At 44.3% G+C, this 16,738-nt stretch overlaps 1 protein-coding gene across 1 annotated transcript; it reads right to left on the bottom strand.

Moving 5' to 3' along the window:
* Nucleotides 1-428: 428 nt before the first annotated feature.
* LOC147902691 (uncharacterized) lies at nucleotides 429-4,134 on the bottom strand. Its single transcript, XM_087373700.1, has one exon. It carries the CDS (start codon nucleotides 3,873-3,875, stop codon nucleotides 825-827), a length of 3,051 nt encoding a protein of 1,016 aa, XP_087229826.1. The 5' UTR covers nucleotides 3,876-4,134; the 3' UTR covers nucleotides 429-824.
* Between the last annotated feature and the right edge of the window lie 12,604 nt (nucleotides 4,135-16,738).

Here is a 16,738-nt window from a genome sequence, read left to right as displayed (position 1 = left end):
TACGAGGGGTTGAGATTCGAGAAAAAATTGAGATGTCAACAGATTAAACAAGATCAATCGTAGAAAAACAGGTAACCTTCCGACTCGCAAGGGGGGGGCCAACACGTAAAGCATGCTTCACCACGCATGTCGTCCTTCTGCTCAAAACGACGTCATTCCCCTGTTCAAACCGTTTTCGACTGCTGCGCGACCCCTTTATTACAGCTGAAAAGATTGAAATCTATTCAAAAGCGGAACGAAACAGATTGGACTAACGTCGTAGAAGCACAACGAAACCAAGCATCGAAGTATACGCTCAGCGCTGGGTGCCGAGAAGAGGTCAGGCTTCCGACAGCGAGTCAAATGCAAGGCAATTGAAGACCTTTGAAATTCAGCCATGTTATTGAAGACCCAAGCTTTCAACAAGGAAGGAAAGCATGGAGCACAAATAAAGAAGCCCAAATATGCAACAGAAGACATCTAGGAGGAGAGATGAGTTCCTAAGGTGGGGTAATTGGAATGAGCATCAGGAGAGTGGAACAAGGATGAGCCAAGGTAGTGTAATTTACTACAAGATCGACTCAGATTTCCCTCTGGAGCCTTAGCAATGCCTGTCCCCAAACTATAAGGTTTGAAAGAAGTTCTCTGCAAGGAAGAAACCTTAAGCAGGATATAAAGTGAGTTTGAAGAATCAAGAGGCAAGTATCTACAATGAAACTGGCATGGGTGCTGCATGATAAAAATTCTGTAAAGATGATCTGCAACAAGAGGGGAGTTCAGGAGGAATGTTGGGTACAAGATTGATAGGTGGGATGAAGATGATTTGAGCAGCAATATGGCCCAATTTATAAGGGCTGCATGGTACAAATCTGTGGGATTTGAGCAACTCCATTAGGCCATTGTTGAGTCCAAATGCTTGGCCTTCCATTAAACCTGCATCTGCCTTCAATCTCTCCTCCTGCTTCTTCTTCCCATGAGCTTTCCCCATTAGTACCCAAAAACTCCTTCATCCCCCAATCCCCAGTAAGCCCATTTAAGTTGCTGCTCCTCCCTCCATAACCCATCACAGAACCCACTCCCTGTTCACTGTTTGATGCATCCGCATTCAGTTTGCTGTTCCCTGGCTCTGTGCTTCCATAGCCCACCTCGTCTTCATCATCCATTGGAGCTGGCAGATTCAAGTCTATGGTGTCCTCTTTCATCTTCTTGCTCTGTCCCCCAGAAGGCAGCTTGTTGCAACTCGATGCAACACTCGCTGTGTCCGCAATCTTCTCTCCTGTCCAGTGGCATCTCTTATGCCCACCCAGAGCTTGGCCCGAGGTGAAAACTCGATGGCAAATCGAGCACTCGTGCCCCTTCACCTTCTTCTTGGGAGTTGCCTTCTCCTTGGAATTGCCATGATCCACAGAAGGTAGCTTACTAGCTCTCTCTTCCTCCATCACAACAGGCACTCCCAGCTGCATCTGCTGCCATTTGGTGAGCTCCGAGCTCACCAATTCCTCCTCTGTGATGATCTCTTCCCCACTCTCATGCACTTCTTCCTCGGTAGGATTCGTCCTGGCAAAGCACCCCTTCATCTTCCTGTGGCTTGCTCTGTGCCCCCCAAGAGCTTGATGAGACTTGAAGCATCTCTTGCAAGTGCTGCACTCGTACTTGATGCCACTGCTTGAGGCAAGAGCATCGTTCACAGTGTCCCTTCTACCTCCATAGTCAGAGAGATCTGCTTCATCTACTTCCAAATCTTCTTCCGAGTCGTCGTGAGGCCCTTGCTGAGCAGCTATCCGGTGCCTCCCTGGATCAGAAAAAACAGACTCGTCGGTAGATTCCATGCGGTTCCTTTCCAGTTCTTTGATTCTACTTCCAGCAGTCGCTAGCATAACCAGACAATTCGCCATGTCGAGGTCTTCCTGATCTTTCAGGTCATTGGAGATGGTTTCCGACGTCAAAGCAGGCTCTGGTATTGCGGTCACTTGGGAACCTGGCTCTCTTGGTCGATGTCGCTTGGAACGTTTGCCAGTAGGCCAACGAGGAGTCCAATCGTCCATAAACTCTCTCAGCACACTGTCTGCACTCCGTCTGCCTTCTTCCTTAGTGATATTGCATTCCTCGGCACCTCCAATTTGATTGGATGCTTCTTGGTTGTTCCTTGCTTCCGGCTCGCCTTTCATCGTTGAGGTTTCTTCTTCTACAGTGATCTTGAAGGATGCTTCGCGTTGTCGCCCTTCCTTGTTTTCAACGTCAGACTCAAGTTCGAGCTCAGAATTGTCCGCAAAGCTATGCTCTTCTGTCTTCATGACTCCGGCTCCTCTTTCCAGCTCTGTGCTGCTTTCTGGACGCTGAATTCCCCTCCACTCTCTCTCAGGATGGCACCTCATGTGTCCGAAGAGTGCTTTCCAAGACCAGAACACTTTGCCACACTCGGAGCAGGGCCTGGCTCTTTCTGGCGATGGGGAATCGGATCTTTTTCCAGGAAAAGCAATCGCCGGGTTAGCCGCCAACACGTCGAGAGCGAATTCTTGATCTGTGAAGCGCCGGCTGCGCTTTGGATTTCGCCTCAGCTCGTACAGCAGATTTCTTTTGGCATCCGAGCTTACCATCCCATCGTCAAGAAATTCGTCGCTTAGTCGCCTATCATGATTGCTGTTAAACTCCAAGCTCCCAAGCGAGTGCTCCTTACGGTAAGAGCTCGGAATCGTGCGGTCTTCGATGATCTGATCATCAGACGAGAAGTCTCCATCGTCGGAGTGCGTTTCTGAGCTCACACTCTCTCGCTCGGACCTCGCATCCTCTTCCTCAAACTGTCGGCGGACGACCAAATCTTGGGAGCTTTTAGTAAGAAGAGCCTTAGTGGCCTGAAAGTCAGATCCACTAGAAGGATGCTCCTTCAATGCAGAATTGAGATCTTTCCTGGATGAGTTGGAATTCAGAGTCGGGTACTCAGTAGCTCGGTCCGAGGAGGATTTGTCGAGAGATGCAATGAGCTGCTGTGGCTCCTGCTCCTTGCTATCGGGTTCTACAGTCGAAGCAGCTGCTACCGTGTCAGCAAACAAAGCACCGTGCACTCTCATGTGGCCCCCTAGAGCGCGTCCGGATGGGAATTGCCTGTGGCAGTATCGGCAAACTCGGCTGGGATTGCCAGAAGGCATGCTCTTCTTCCTATGGCTTTTCTGATCCAATCCGCTAGAAAGCTGCCCCAGAAGTTTCTCCCTTACTATATCAGCTCGACCTCCGGTGTGGCTCAACTCAGCAGCAGGTTCTAGATCCGGGGCTGAGGCGTTGCGGACGGCAGCCGCCTGGGACACAGTAGAGCAGTCGTGTTTGATGGAGGCTTGCCAACCGTGGCCAGAGGCTACAGAATTATCGTGGCGATTGGTCTCCCGGGCTACTAGTGGAAGCTGGAGCTGTAGCAGCTGCTGCTGCTGGTGTAGGGAAGAGAACGAGTCATGGACGGAGCTGCTAGAGCTGCGGCGGGGCTGGCGAATCTGCTGGAGGGGCTTGTGGAGGCGTGGGTACTGTTGGGGGAGCTGTAGCTGCTGCCGCTGGAGTTGCTGTTGCTGCTGCTGATACTGTTGTTGTTGCTGCTGCTGCTGCTGATGCTGTGGATGTTGCTGCTGCTGCTGCTTATGGAAGCGTTGTTGGTGGTGATGGGGAAGAAGCAGCTGCGGTTGCGGCGGCTGCTGCTGGTGGTGGTGGTGGCGATGCTGGGACTGAGGATTGTGGAGGAGCAGCAGCTGCTGCTGCTGGTGGTGGTGATGCTGGGAGTGAGGAGTTTGGACGTGGGAATCGAAGTCGGGGGCCATGAGGGAGCTGGCGAAGGACGTAGGGGAGCTGGGAGCGAGCTGGGAGGGAGCTGGAAAGCGAGATGGAGAGTGGATCTGGAGGCGAGAGTGGCACATGCAGGTAAAAAAAAGGAGGCGGCGAAGGGAGCGAGGAAGGGGAGGGAATTTGGGCAGCTGAATCGAGGAGGAGTGAGGAGATCGAGGGAAGAGGGGAGGAGCAAGAAGAAGCAAAGCAGAAGCAGAAGAAGTAGTGAAGATGAAGAAGAAGAAGAAGAAGAAGAAGAAGAAGAAGAAGGAAGCAAGTAAAAGAGGAGGGTGAGGACTAGTGAGGAGGAAGGCGAGGCGACATGCAAAGCATGCAGAGAGCAGTTGGGGGCCAAAAGGCAAAAAAGCAAGAGCAAGCCAAGCGGCACTCCCTCGCAGCATAACCCACCACCACTACACAGCAAATCTCCCCCCCCCCCCCCCCCCTAACTCGAGTTAGTCAAGATCTTTCCTCCTTACACAAACCTGCCTTTTCGTCGCCAAAATTGACAACACCACTCCGTCTCTCGCTGCAATCTTGAGCATTCCTCTTTCACCATTTTTGAGCAATTCTGTGTCCATCGCATTTAAGATCCCACCACATCTCCTACAGTTTTGAGTAATTCCGAGTACATCCCCCCCAACAATTTGGTTTTTGAGTATGTGGTGTATAAACTAGCAAATTTTGAGAATTTAGTTTGAAACCAGAAAAACCAATCATTTAGTCTAAACGCTCTCAAATGTAATATGTTCAGAGAACCAAAAAAAGAGCTTAGTAAAGCTCTCAAATGTATGTGTTTAGAGACCCCAAAAAACAGCTCACTTGTACTAATTGGAAAAACACACATCTCCAACCTCTACACTAGGAAAATTGCTCTTCATTGCTCATAATAAATAGTTAGACTTTTTATGCCTCACTTAGAAGTCTAAAAGTGCAAAATTTCACATAGTTATGTGCTCCCACGGGCAATATATAATGGGTGAGAAACGACTAATAATCACAAGAAAAGCCTCCCAACTTGTGGCGCATCATTTTTTCCCCCTAACCACAGCCAAAATGATGACTTCACATTTAAGTGAATAGCAAGCAACACGCTCACCAACTCTGCTGAGGTTACGTGTGAGTCAACTCCTATTTTGGCCAAGAGAGTTACTAACTATAGCAAAAGCTGCTACTTCCACTCGTGGGCCAACGAAATGAACCCGGGGATGGGTCTAATTTCTACGAGCGATTAAAAAACCGCGTCCGCCAGAGTTGGGCCGGTTTCGGCCAAGATGCCAGGAGGCTGGGGGTGCTGTTGTTGAGGGGAGCGAGTCAGAGCGATTGGCAAGAAGGTTGCTCCGAAAGAAGAAGAAGAAGAAGAGGAAGGCGATCATGGGTCAGTGTTGTAAGAGTACTTTTAAGAGTAAGCAGTAGATCTGGCCAACCAGGCCCGCACGCACGCGCGCTGCCGCCGCGAAACCAGCGGACTCGTCGAACACCCCCCCCTCCCTTTCCGTAGAAATACCGGAATTCGTCGCCTCTTGCCAGACTCGCAGTGGGCCCCCCCTGCAGGTGCGTCCGCCCCCGTGGCCCCCCGCCGCCGCGCCGTCGCAGCAGGAACCTCGCCATGCGCTCGGTCGCCCCTGCCTTAAACGACCCCATGGAACTCGTCCTCGCCGACATGGCTCCCGATCCTCACGGCACTGGGCAGTCGCCCCTGCTCCCCTCCACCGCTCATCACAGCTGTGGGGCCCACGTGAGCGGACCTGGCGAGCCCTGTGCGGAGCTGGTAGTCCAGGGGTGATGGCTGACGTGGCTGTGCTGGCCCGGCGACAGCTGAGATATCGGCTGTGATAAGACCTGGCAAGCGCCGTGTGTAGAAGGGCGACGGCTTGCGTGGCGATACACGTCCGGCGACAGGCACGATATCAGCCCTGTACCATTGGGCTGTCTTGCCCTGGCCGCCCTTCTAACCCCGGGCTGCCCGTAACGTACGTCCCACGCCGCCCGCCTGTCTGGCTCGTTGTTTGGCCGTGCCTTGCTGTTGTTGTTCTTGCAGAGCAGTTGCTGCCCGGCCGCCTGCCCGCCTGCCTTACTATGATGAGGTCGCGTATCGATAGATCCGGGAATGACGAAGAAAGGAAAAGAATGGTGGGGGATGGCGGGCCCCGCCATCCCCCCCGTGGGTTCAACCTCCTGGCCATTATTTTGTGAAAAAGCAAAAAAACGAAGAAAAAAGTAAGGCATGACGCCATATTTTTGTTTGCTCACACGCTCGCACGCACGAGCAGTTGGGACTTTGGGATTGTGGCCCGTTCATGCGTCCACTACCCAAACCACCGGCCCAGGCTTTTTTTTCAACTACCTTCTCCCCCTTCCAACTCCCACCCCTTTGCCTTTTATATTCCGCCGTCCCAATAAGAACCCCCTTACTGGCACACTCTACCTCTTACTGGCCCCCACCCAAACGACCTCAGTCCCAACTCAGAGTCCCCCTCTTCCACCTCACTCCTCACTCCCTACACTCCACTCCACTCCACTCCACTCCACTCTTGCTTGCTTTTCCACGCACTCTCACATTCTTCCCTACACTCTTGCTTGCACCCCTTCCTAGGAAAGACTCACAATAGACTCGTTTCACATCCTTACCTCCCCCCCTCCCCCACACCTACACCACCCCTCTTCCCCTCCTCCTCCCCCTCCTCTTATCTTCATCGAATCCCCAACTCCCACCTCCACACAAGAAGCACACATCCCCACCATAACCTCCCCCTCTCTCTCTCTCTCTCTCTCTCTCTCTCTCTCTCTCTCTCTCTCATAGCAAGATGCTAATGTCGTAGACACAACTCCACCTCCATTCACATCCTGTGACTTGCACCACATAAACTAACACTCCCCCACTCACCTGTAACCATTTTTTCCACCCACCATTGTTACCCTCAATTCTAATCACATCTAGAAATGACATTACAAGTAATATGCTCCAATATGAGCAACACACCTTAATCTATTTCAGAAGAATACACACAACTAATAATAAGGAGGCCATCAAAATCAATTTTATAGTGTCCATCACATACTTGCAACATGGCTACCAAGACACCAACCACACCATGAAATTACCCATCTCTACCTGTCAAGTATGGACCACACTTGAAATAACTAGGTTGTAGTATTCTCTAGTCGCTCCTTACTCACTAAATGTGTTGACACTAGTATGCATGCCATTCAACTAGTATGCATGCCATTCTAAAGTAAGGATATAATTTTAAAAGGCCTCAAAACTACTTTTCAACAAGCTTTTTATGTTTCTACCTTTTTCTATGAGGCAATGTCTTCCTCTGTCATAACCCTTCAACCAACCAACCACCCATCCAACCAACTGAACCCACCTCTTGAGCTACGGATGCTTACTTCATCAATCTCTATCCCCCAAATATTTTCCTCATCTTTCCTCGCTTTCTCCTTTTCATCTCGCTCCTCCCTTTCAACGTGGACTTCAATTCCCATCTTCCCATGATGTTCTTTGTTACTTGAAATGAGATACAATAGTCCTCCTCATGCCCTTTACTTGGCCTTCCCTATGCTTTGTCACACCACACTCCACTGTGATCCAGCTTTTCCTCATTCCCTCCTACAAAATATACCTTCCATTTTTCATAGGGTGATAGTCCCATAAGGCATATATCTTATCATATCATTTCCTTGCTAACAAACTTCAAGTCAAACACCAACACCAATAGTTTTATTTTATTTAGACACATGGTAACACTCTCAACCTCCACTTAGACTTTAATGCCTTCCAAAACACTCTATCCCATTACCATGGCACTGTTCCACCCGCCCTTCCCTCCTTAATGTATTTTACTGAATAGAACTAGTAACTAGGCACCCTTTATAACCATACAAAAAGATTTGCCTTTCTCGCATCACTTACATGTATACAATAGCTCCTTGCTTTAGACTTATTAATAGTTATAAACAACATCTAGTTATATTAAAAGGATCTTAGTTTATGAAGACTTATAGGTTGTGTAGTTTCATGTGTATCTACCAACATTTAAAAATCATAATGCATTCTTTAATGAGGAAAATGTTATGGTTTACTATTTTCAAACCTAATGTTTGCACTCATATTTGGAAAGCCTCTTTAAACTAGAAGCTCTATAAAATACATAAAACACTTTTTTAAAGCATGATCCATTGAACCACTTAAAAGGGCACTCAGAGCATTTTGTCAAGTTTGTTTTACATTTCTTAAGAAACAAAGAGAACGTGCCTTATAATCTTTAATCTATGTTTTGTTGTGAATTTCCAAGTTTATAAACAAGATGAACCTTGTTTATAAAATCATATTGCAAGTTGCAACATTAGTACAATATCAATGGTTTGGATCCATGGTGTATTTCTAAGAAACAAGTTACAATATGATGACATCATTTCACCTCAAGCATACCGCCATTGATAATTTTTCAATCATCCTCTGACTTCCTCATCATTGTTACGTACATTCCAATGCCCTCTACTTTTGAGCCTTATAGTAATAATTTATGAAACATATTGTGTGCATGCATGTGTGTTGGGGGGTGGCACATGTGCATGTGCATGCACACACACACAAAGAGAGAGAGAGAGAGAGAGAGAGAGAGAGAGAGAGATGTTTCGAGGCATAGGAAACATATCTTAAGGGCTTTTAACACCTTTGTTCAAATAGGATATATCTTTAAAAGAACACCTAGTATTGAAGATCCACAAGGATTTCATACAAACATTTGGATCATATTAACTATTTTTTGTAACCATGCTAAAGTAGTGAAAATATAATGATTTACAAGATCAAGATAAAAAGGTTAATAGATAGTTTTAATCACAAAATTTCTTGCCACATTTCATCGAGGATGAAGCTCATAAAAATAATAAGGTCTTAGAGGCAAACACATTAGAAAGAAGATGATGCATGCAATAAATATTTTCAATCACACACATTATAAGTAAACACTCTACTTTCAATACAAGGGACATTCCCATCAAAACCATTAAAAATTGTGCAAGTGGATAATGGTGTGTTTTGGGCTGTATTCTCTCTTGATTCCAAGTGGTGCAAGGTTGTGTGAGAGTCTTCATCTTCAAAACATACAAACGGACCACGAACACACACCCGCACCCGCACCCACACAAAAATTCTCTCTAGAATTGGGAAATTCATGGTGTCGACGTTATACCTTTTTAAATAAAGGTTAGAAAAGCTCCTAGAACATCCTGTTCTTAATACATTAGATCTAAATCTTGAAGGATGATGCACACAACTCACTAACATTCACAAAGACACCAAAGTAAGCATCATGCTAAAATAAGTACTCTAAGGAGATTACACATCTTAAATAGGCATGTTGTGATTTGGTTGTGGTTAGACTACTAACAAAATAAGGGTAGACGTGATCCTTGCATGCCCCATCCCTGGGGTGCCAACTCCCTTTAGTAATAAAACCTTTCAAAATCTTGAGTATGAGATGAATTTAACAATATGCCATGAGTAGAAATTATTCAAATTAACATGGTTGTGTTCTACACTAAAAGAGCTTCAAATATGTCTTCACACCTTGAAATTTGGGTGACACATGAAAAAGTTACATTGATTTGAAAGGAGATGGGTTTTCATATTTTAGTGTATTTTTTGTTTTACCCCCCCTCATCCAAAAGACCCCCCCCCCCCTTTGGGCCTCACATATTATGAAAAATATGTACAAATCTTAAAATCTTGCATATTTTTCAAGGTAAATAACTTATATTTTGTGGGAGGGGGGACATGAAATTTTCATATTTTTTCCTTGAATATTTGAAATTTTAAAAAGAAATCCATGCATATTATATATGGACCTTATCCCCCCATACTCTGGATTTTGGATGAGGGTAGTAACATCTTACACATTGAGTTGGCGCCCCAGGGCCCCATCCTCCCTTTTTTGCTTGTATATACATCGATGTCTTCTTCACATCCCTACAAAGCCTACTTCTAATTATCATCATGCTATGAACGTGGTGTGGGGGTTAAAGGCCATTGTACCTTAACCCCAGTTATGCACAATACTCAAGCACATATATATGTGGATTAAATAGAAGATTAGGGTGTTCTGCACCCACCCAAACTTGTGTCTCTCAAGCTCCCTCTCACCCTCTCAACTTCCGTTGTGTCCTCACAACTGGTATCAGAGCTTGGCCGTAGTGTGAGCAGCCCGGTGTAGCCTCTAGCCCGGAGAGAGAGTAGTGCATCCCAAAGATCCTTGTTCAACAGGAAGAGTTGCAGATTTTGGAGCTGCTATAGCAGTTGGAGAGAAAGGGGCAAAATCCTCTTAGGCATTTGTTTTGCTAGGTTGCAAAGTTAAAGGCACAGGATATAAGCAAATCTTCTCAGACACACATATGTAGTAGCGCAAATATCCGGAGTTAAAGACGGAATTTCAACTTAAAGTCTTCAAGGAAGTTGTAGATCAGATTGAGAGCTACATTTTCACTTTTAATATCTCTGTCATCCAAATTTTCAGTGAAAAGTTACAGCTCCTGTAAAAAGTGACGAAATTCATTTTCTACGAGGATTTCATGTGTTGGATCTCCATATCCAGGCCACCATTTGTAGTTCTGATACTCCCAGTGGATCCAAAGTGGTCCAAAACTTCTACTTGACAAGCTGCTTCCAGTTCCGTGAACTTTTGAAGCTATGGTGAATCTCTGTCTACTCCAACGTCTTCATTTCGCCATTTCTTGTGTGAGTGGGATCTCAACATCCGAGCCTCCATTTGCAGAGCTGTCTGTCCCGTTGGATCCGGACTACCTGAAACATATGTCTACAAAGCTTCTTGCCATTCCGTGAAGAATCGAGGGAGTTGTGATTCTCTGTGTTTTTTCCGTGGTCTCTTTGAAGAAAATTTCTCAAAGTTTCCAAGACCTTCTCATTGATTGCCATGTGGCATTTTGGCTAAGGTTAAGTTTCCTAAGGTTTATTTTTACAAGTAAATACAAGGGTTGACTAGCTCTTACTCCATCCTTGGATGAGATTTTGGAGTTGTGGCAAAAGAGAGATATTTGTAGATTGTCTTGCTGAGTTTGATTATGCAGTGAGGCCCATGCTTTGAGACATCCCAGGTTCTACTTTCACTAGTGGTCATTGCCATAAGGTCGTGATTTCTTGGATAGACCTTATCCAGATTAGTTCAGTTGCAGCCATGTGTGCGCTCATTTGTGGTTTGCATTGGGTGCTTTACAGGCCATTTGGATGCATTGCGATCCTTGTTGGATGCACTGATAGGCCTAGATTGCCTTGTGGGATGCTTTATTGATGGACGTTTATCACACAGATGCTATTTCATGCCGAGGGACAGCTTTAACATATTGCAGGTTGTGCTATGATCTTTTAAATGAGACATTATTGATGCTTATGCCCATGGACAGTGTTTATGCTTGAGGGTTCTTATTGGCATTATATTTGCCATTGTTTTATCATTGTGGGTTGACATTTTCTTTTGGGCCAGATTTGCTCATATGGATGCATAGTATATGCACATGAGTCAGATGAATTTTGATGCTTTAAGCCTTGAGTTTTGGTGACACTATCCTTCATTAAAGCATACATATTGGGTGCACCTGGTATTTGGTGTGATGTCTCTTTTACAGGTACTAGCATTTAAGATTTTGTTTCATTTGCATCATGGCATCCTCTTCCATGTCTGAAAAGGAGTTTTTCAGCATTAAAAAGTTTGATGGGACAAACTTTTCTTTGTGAAAAGAATAGATAAGGGATGTGCTTATTCAAAAGAAGCTGATTAAACCCTTGGCAGGGATTGAAGCTAAGTTTGCAGATATGTCTAAGGATGATTGGAATGAGTTGGATGCATTAGCAAAGTCTCCTATTAGACTTCATCTTGCAGAGTTAGTTTATTTCACAGTAGTAAATGAGCAAACTACGGAAGATTTGTGGAAGAAATTGTGTGCCACTTATGAGAAGGAAACTACCTCTAATAAAGTTTACCTCATGAAGAGGTTGTTTGAGCTACAGATGAAGGAAGGGGTCTCCATTGCTTCTCACTTGAGTGAATTCAATATTATTTTCAGCCAACTTCAAGCTTAGAATATGAATTTTGATGCGGAGACTAAGGCAATATTTCTCTTATGTTCATTGCCATCCTCATGGGATACCTTCCGTACAGCTGTCAGTAACTCTACACCTGGTGGAGTACTAAAGTTTGATGATGTTGTGGGTAGCTTATTGGCCAAGGAGATTAGACAGAAGTCTATGGATGGCAACAAACAGGATGTAGCCTTAAATGTGCAAAGGGGCAAATCACAAATCAAGGGAAGTCCTAAGAAAGAGGGAAGTCTCGTAGCAAATCTAGGGCACGGATTGTTGATTGTTACCACTGTAGTAAGAAGAGCCATATGAAAAAGGATTGCTACAAGCTGAAAAGAGAGCAAAAGGATAAGAAAAAGAATGCAAATTGGGGTGCAAATAAGAAGGAAGAGAGTCCAAGGGAGGACAAAGAAAAATTGAAGATCGAGGAATTAATGCAGTCATTGATGATAGTGACAATGACATTCTCTTCATGTCTAGTCTACCTGCAGACTTGCTCACCACTTCAGATGATGCATATTCCCAAGATTGGATTTTGGATTCTCGTGCTTCATTCCATGTTACTCCCCATAGGGAATGGTTTTCCACTTATGACAATGGAAAGACAAGTTGTGTGCATCTTGGAAATAACTATGCATGTGACATAGTGGAAGCAGGTGACCTAAAGTTTTCTTTTACAAATGGGTCTGCATTTGTTTTGAAAAATGTGAGACATGTGCCTAAGTTAACCAAGAGTCTTATTTCAACGGGTCAGCTAGATGATGCTGGTTTTCATACCACTTTTGGCTTTCAAAGTTGGAAAATTCAGAAGGGCTCTATGGTTTTGGCCAAGGGTGCCAAGTGTGGGACTTTGTATCCCTTACATGTATCAGAGGTGTCTGATCATGTTGTTGCAATAACCGAGCAGCCAAGTACTTCTTTGTGGCATTGCAGGTTGGGGCGGGCACATGAGCCAGAATCGAATGAAACTCTTATGCCGTTTGGGTTTTATACCGCATTTGAGTTTTTCTGATTTTGAATTTTGTGAGCACTGTCTCTATGGGAAGCAGACTAAATCAGCCCATAAAAGAAGGGGAAAGAAAGAGCTTGAAAGGCTTGATTTGGTGCATTCAGACGTATGTGGTCCCATGCCTACACGATCATTAGGCGGGCTGAATACTATGTGACATTCATTGATGATGCAACTAGGAAAGTGTGGGCTTATGCTATAGCTCGAAAGAGCGATGTGTTCCAGGTATTTCAATAATGGCTGAAAATCAGTCAGGTAGAACACTTAAATGCCTACGGACTGATAATGGTGGACTCGAATATATCTCTCATGACTTTCAACATTTTTGTAATACACATGGGATTAAGAGGGAGCTCACGTCCCCTAGTACTCCAGAGCAAAATCTAGTTGCAGAACAGATGAACCACACCATTCAAGAAAGTTTGCAATGTATGCTTTCCAATGCAAGTCTTTCTGGTGGTTTTTGGGCTAAGGCAATGAAGACTATAGTGCATGTGATCAATAGATCATCTAGCAGGAGTTTGGATGGTGGTATTCCTAAAGAGGCATGGAGTGGCAAGAAGTCCTCTTACTCTCATTTGTGTATATTTGGGTGTGAGGCATATGCACATGTGCCAAAAGAGCTTCAGAAGAAGCTAGATCCTAAGTATAGGAAATGCATCTTTTTGGGTTATGGTGAAAGTGGAGAGATGGGCTATTGTCTCTGGGATCCAAAAGCAAAGAAAATCATACGAAGCCATGATGTGGTCTTCAATGAGAAGAAGATGCATAAGACACCCATGAGGGATGTGGAAATGAGGAGAATCACTTTCCAGGATGTGAATCCACCCGCATATGTTGATAGACAATAAGCTGTCCATGCACCGAATGTGCATAAAATGGTGCCACCAGGTACACAAGCAAGGGCAGATGATGGATTGGTGGCAATGATGAGCCAAATGTGGCTGATATGCAGGCGGGACAGCAAGCTGAAATGCCCTTGAGAAGAACATCTAGAGTGTCTAGACTGCCTGAGAGATTTGTTCCAGGGGTAGACTATGTGATGCTTACTGATTGCGGGGATCCTTCTTGCTATAGAGAGGCTATGATGCGCGAGGATCAGCGCAAGTGGGAGTATGCTATGCAATCAGAGATGAGTTCACTCATAAAGAATAAGACTTGGGACTTGGTTTCTTTGCCACATGGAAAGAAAGCATTGCCATGTAAATGGGTCTACAAGATGAAGGTCACAGGTGATGATGTGCCTAAGTACAAGGCCCGTTTGGTTGCTAAAGGGTTCAAGCAAGAAAATGGTATGGACTTTGATGAGATATTATCTCCGGTTGTGAAGATGACCACACTTAAGTGTGTACTTGGACTTGTGGCAATAGAGGATATGGAGCTTATGCAGATGGATGTCAAGATAGCTTTCTTGCATGGGGATTTGCATGAGGAAATTTACATGATACAGCCGGAAGGCTTTGAAGGAAAGAGCAAAGAGCATTTGGTTTGCAAGATGAAAAAGAGTCTCTATGGCCTTAAACAAGCGCCTAGAGAATGGTATCACAAGTTTGACGGTTTCATTCGGGCCCAGGGTTTCAAAAGAAGTGAGATTGATCATTGCCTCTACACTAAAAGGGCTAAGGATAATAGCCTAATACTCCTAGCACTTTATGTGGATGATATGTTATTGGCTAGCAAGGACACTTATGAGCTTGATGCATTGAAAGCCAACTGTTTCCTTATTCTCTAAGGTTTCAAACCTTAGGACACATGGTAGCAGAGGGTAAAAACATGTGGCAGATACGGTTGGGGGTGGTTAAATTAAACCTTGGTTAAGGCCCATGGTTAGGGGTAGGATTAGTTAAGAGGCACCTAAGCACAGAGCCCCTTGTTAAGCACAATATGGAATTCAACATGTGAATCCTTGTGCCACATCATCAAAGGCCCTCTTCTTCACAAAAACTTCGACAAGCCATAACTTGCAATCCAAGAAGAATTTGGCCACGCTCCAAAAAGGAAAAGTGCATCTTTTCGAGCTCTACGTGTTTGGCATATAAGAATCATTGTTAGCAATTAGACACTGCCAATATTGAAAGAAATCAATTGGTAAGACCTTTACAACAAATGACAAATCAAAGCATGAATGCACACCATAGCACAAAGCATGGCATCCACACCTAAAGCATCAAGGCACATGGAAGAACAAAGCATCATGCATGAAGCTACACCAAGCAAAGAAGCAAACGCCATCGACATCAAGCATTGAGAAGCAACAACCTTGCCACCTTCAACCCAAATGTTTTGTAAATCAAACTTGATCACCTGAGAGTAGCTATGAAAGCACTCAGGGGAGGTATTGACTTGTAAAAAACACACTTGACCACCTTAAGTAGCAATGCATGCACTAAGGGGAGGTGATGGATTTGTAACTCACATCTGACCACCTTGCAGTAGCCAAAGGATCATGGCACCAAGGGGAGGTGTTGAGAGTTGTGGTGCCATGAGCACATGTAGAGCAAAGGTATGAGTAAAGGGCAAGCTGCCACATAGCATGGAGGAGATATCCCACATGTGAGCAAGCATATGAATGTAAGTACCCTCACCTATAAAAGGGAGGTTCATTTGAAGTAATATAAATCAAGCACTTTGCACTATCTCAAGATTCTCTTTATGAGTCCAAGCTAATCTATCTTGGAACCTAATTGACTTGAGCTACATGTCATGAGCACTCTCTTCATCATGTCTCCACATAGGTTCTATCCACCTTAGAGTGCTCCATAGATCCTGAGGCACACATGTTTTGTCAACATGACCCCATTTGGATTTGTAAATCAAAAGATACAGGACGTCGAAATTGTCATGTTTTAACGCACGACGTTAAAACATGAGAATTTCGATGTCCTGTATCTTTTGATTTACAAATCCAAATGGGGTCATGTTACATATCAAAACGAATGGCAAGGCATGATTTAGATGATTATCATGACCTTTTGCACCATTTAGTTAAACTTCATGCATCAAAATGTGAATTTAATAAACAGTTAGCCAATTTCTTGAGGAAAGTTTACCTAATAGGGACCATGTCAATATGTTGTCTATTTTGGCTTCTACCATTGATTTCTATAAGCAAAGATTGAATTGTTTTGGAATTTAATTCATTTTAAAGAAAGGGATGTATTTACTCTTTCGATTTTGTTGGATTGGTGGGATGTAAGAGTGATTCATTAGGAAGGGTTTTTTTGGCAAACAGAAAAACATGGGTTTTGTTCCAAGAGTGAATAGACTTTCAAAAAACCAAGCATTTGCACATGCATGTAATGTGGACTATTCCATTCAAGAAGTACTATGAAACTTTTGACTTGTGTGGAAGATTTCATTAGTGATCTCACTTATGTTAGTGGAGAGAGGGACCTTGATTATGGAGGATTACAAAAAATTGAATGAGTAAAAGTAAGCGAAGATAGGGTGCATCGTTACTAATGCCTTGGCAATGATATAAGTGCAACTTCCTCATGGACTTTTGAAGAACTTAGACAGTTGCAAAAATAAGGATTTGTCAACCTATTATTGTTTTTTTTTTATTGTTTTTTTTTGCTCGCTCACTTTTTCTTTCTTGCTTTTTTTGGTTCGCACTTTTCCTCACTCACTTTTTGGTAGTCCTCGCATGACTCCATGCCTTCCCTAATCATAAAAAAGAATCCATATTGTTAGGCCTTTCTATAAGAAGAATAAGATTAACTCATCTTTTGTATCTAATGCACTACGTGAAAATGTAGATTAAAGTGTCTAAAGCATTTGTTCAATGACAAATCCAATATGAAGCAACAAGATTACTTGAGATTGAAGTAATTATACAGGAA

This window comes from Dipteris shenzhenensis, chromosome 4, assembly GCF_047967505.1.
Source record: "Dipteris shenzhenensis isolate YYH24624 ecotype China chromosome 4, Dip_SZ_1.0, whole genome shotgun sequence".
Taxonomy (NCBI): Eukaryota; Viridiplantae; Streptophyta; class Polypodiopsida; order Gleicheniales; family Dipteridaceae; genus Dipteris; species Dipteris shenzhenensis.
This window is presented reverse-complemented; position numbering and strand designations above follow the sequence as displayed.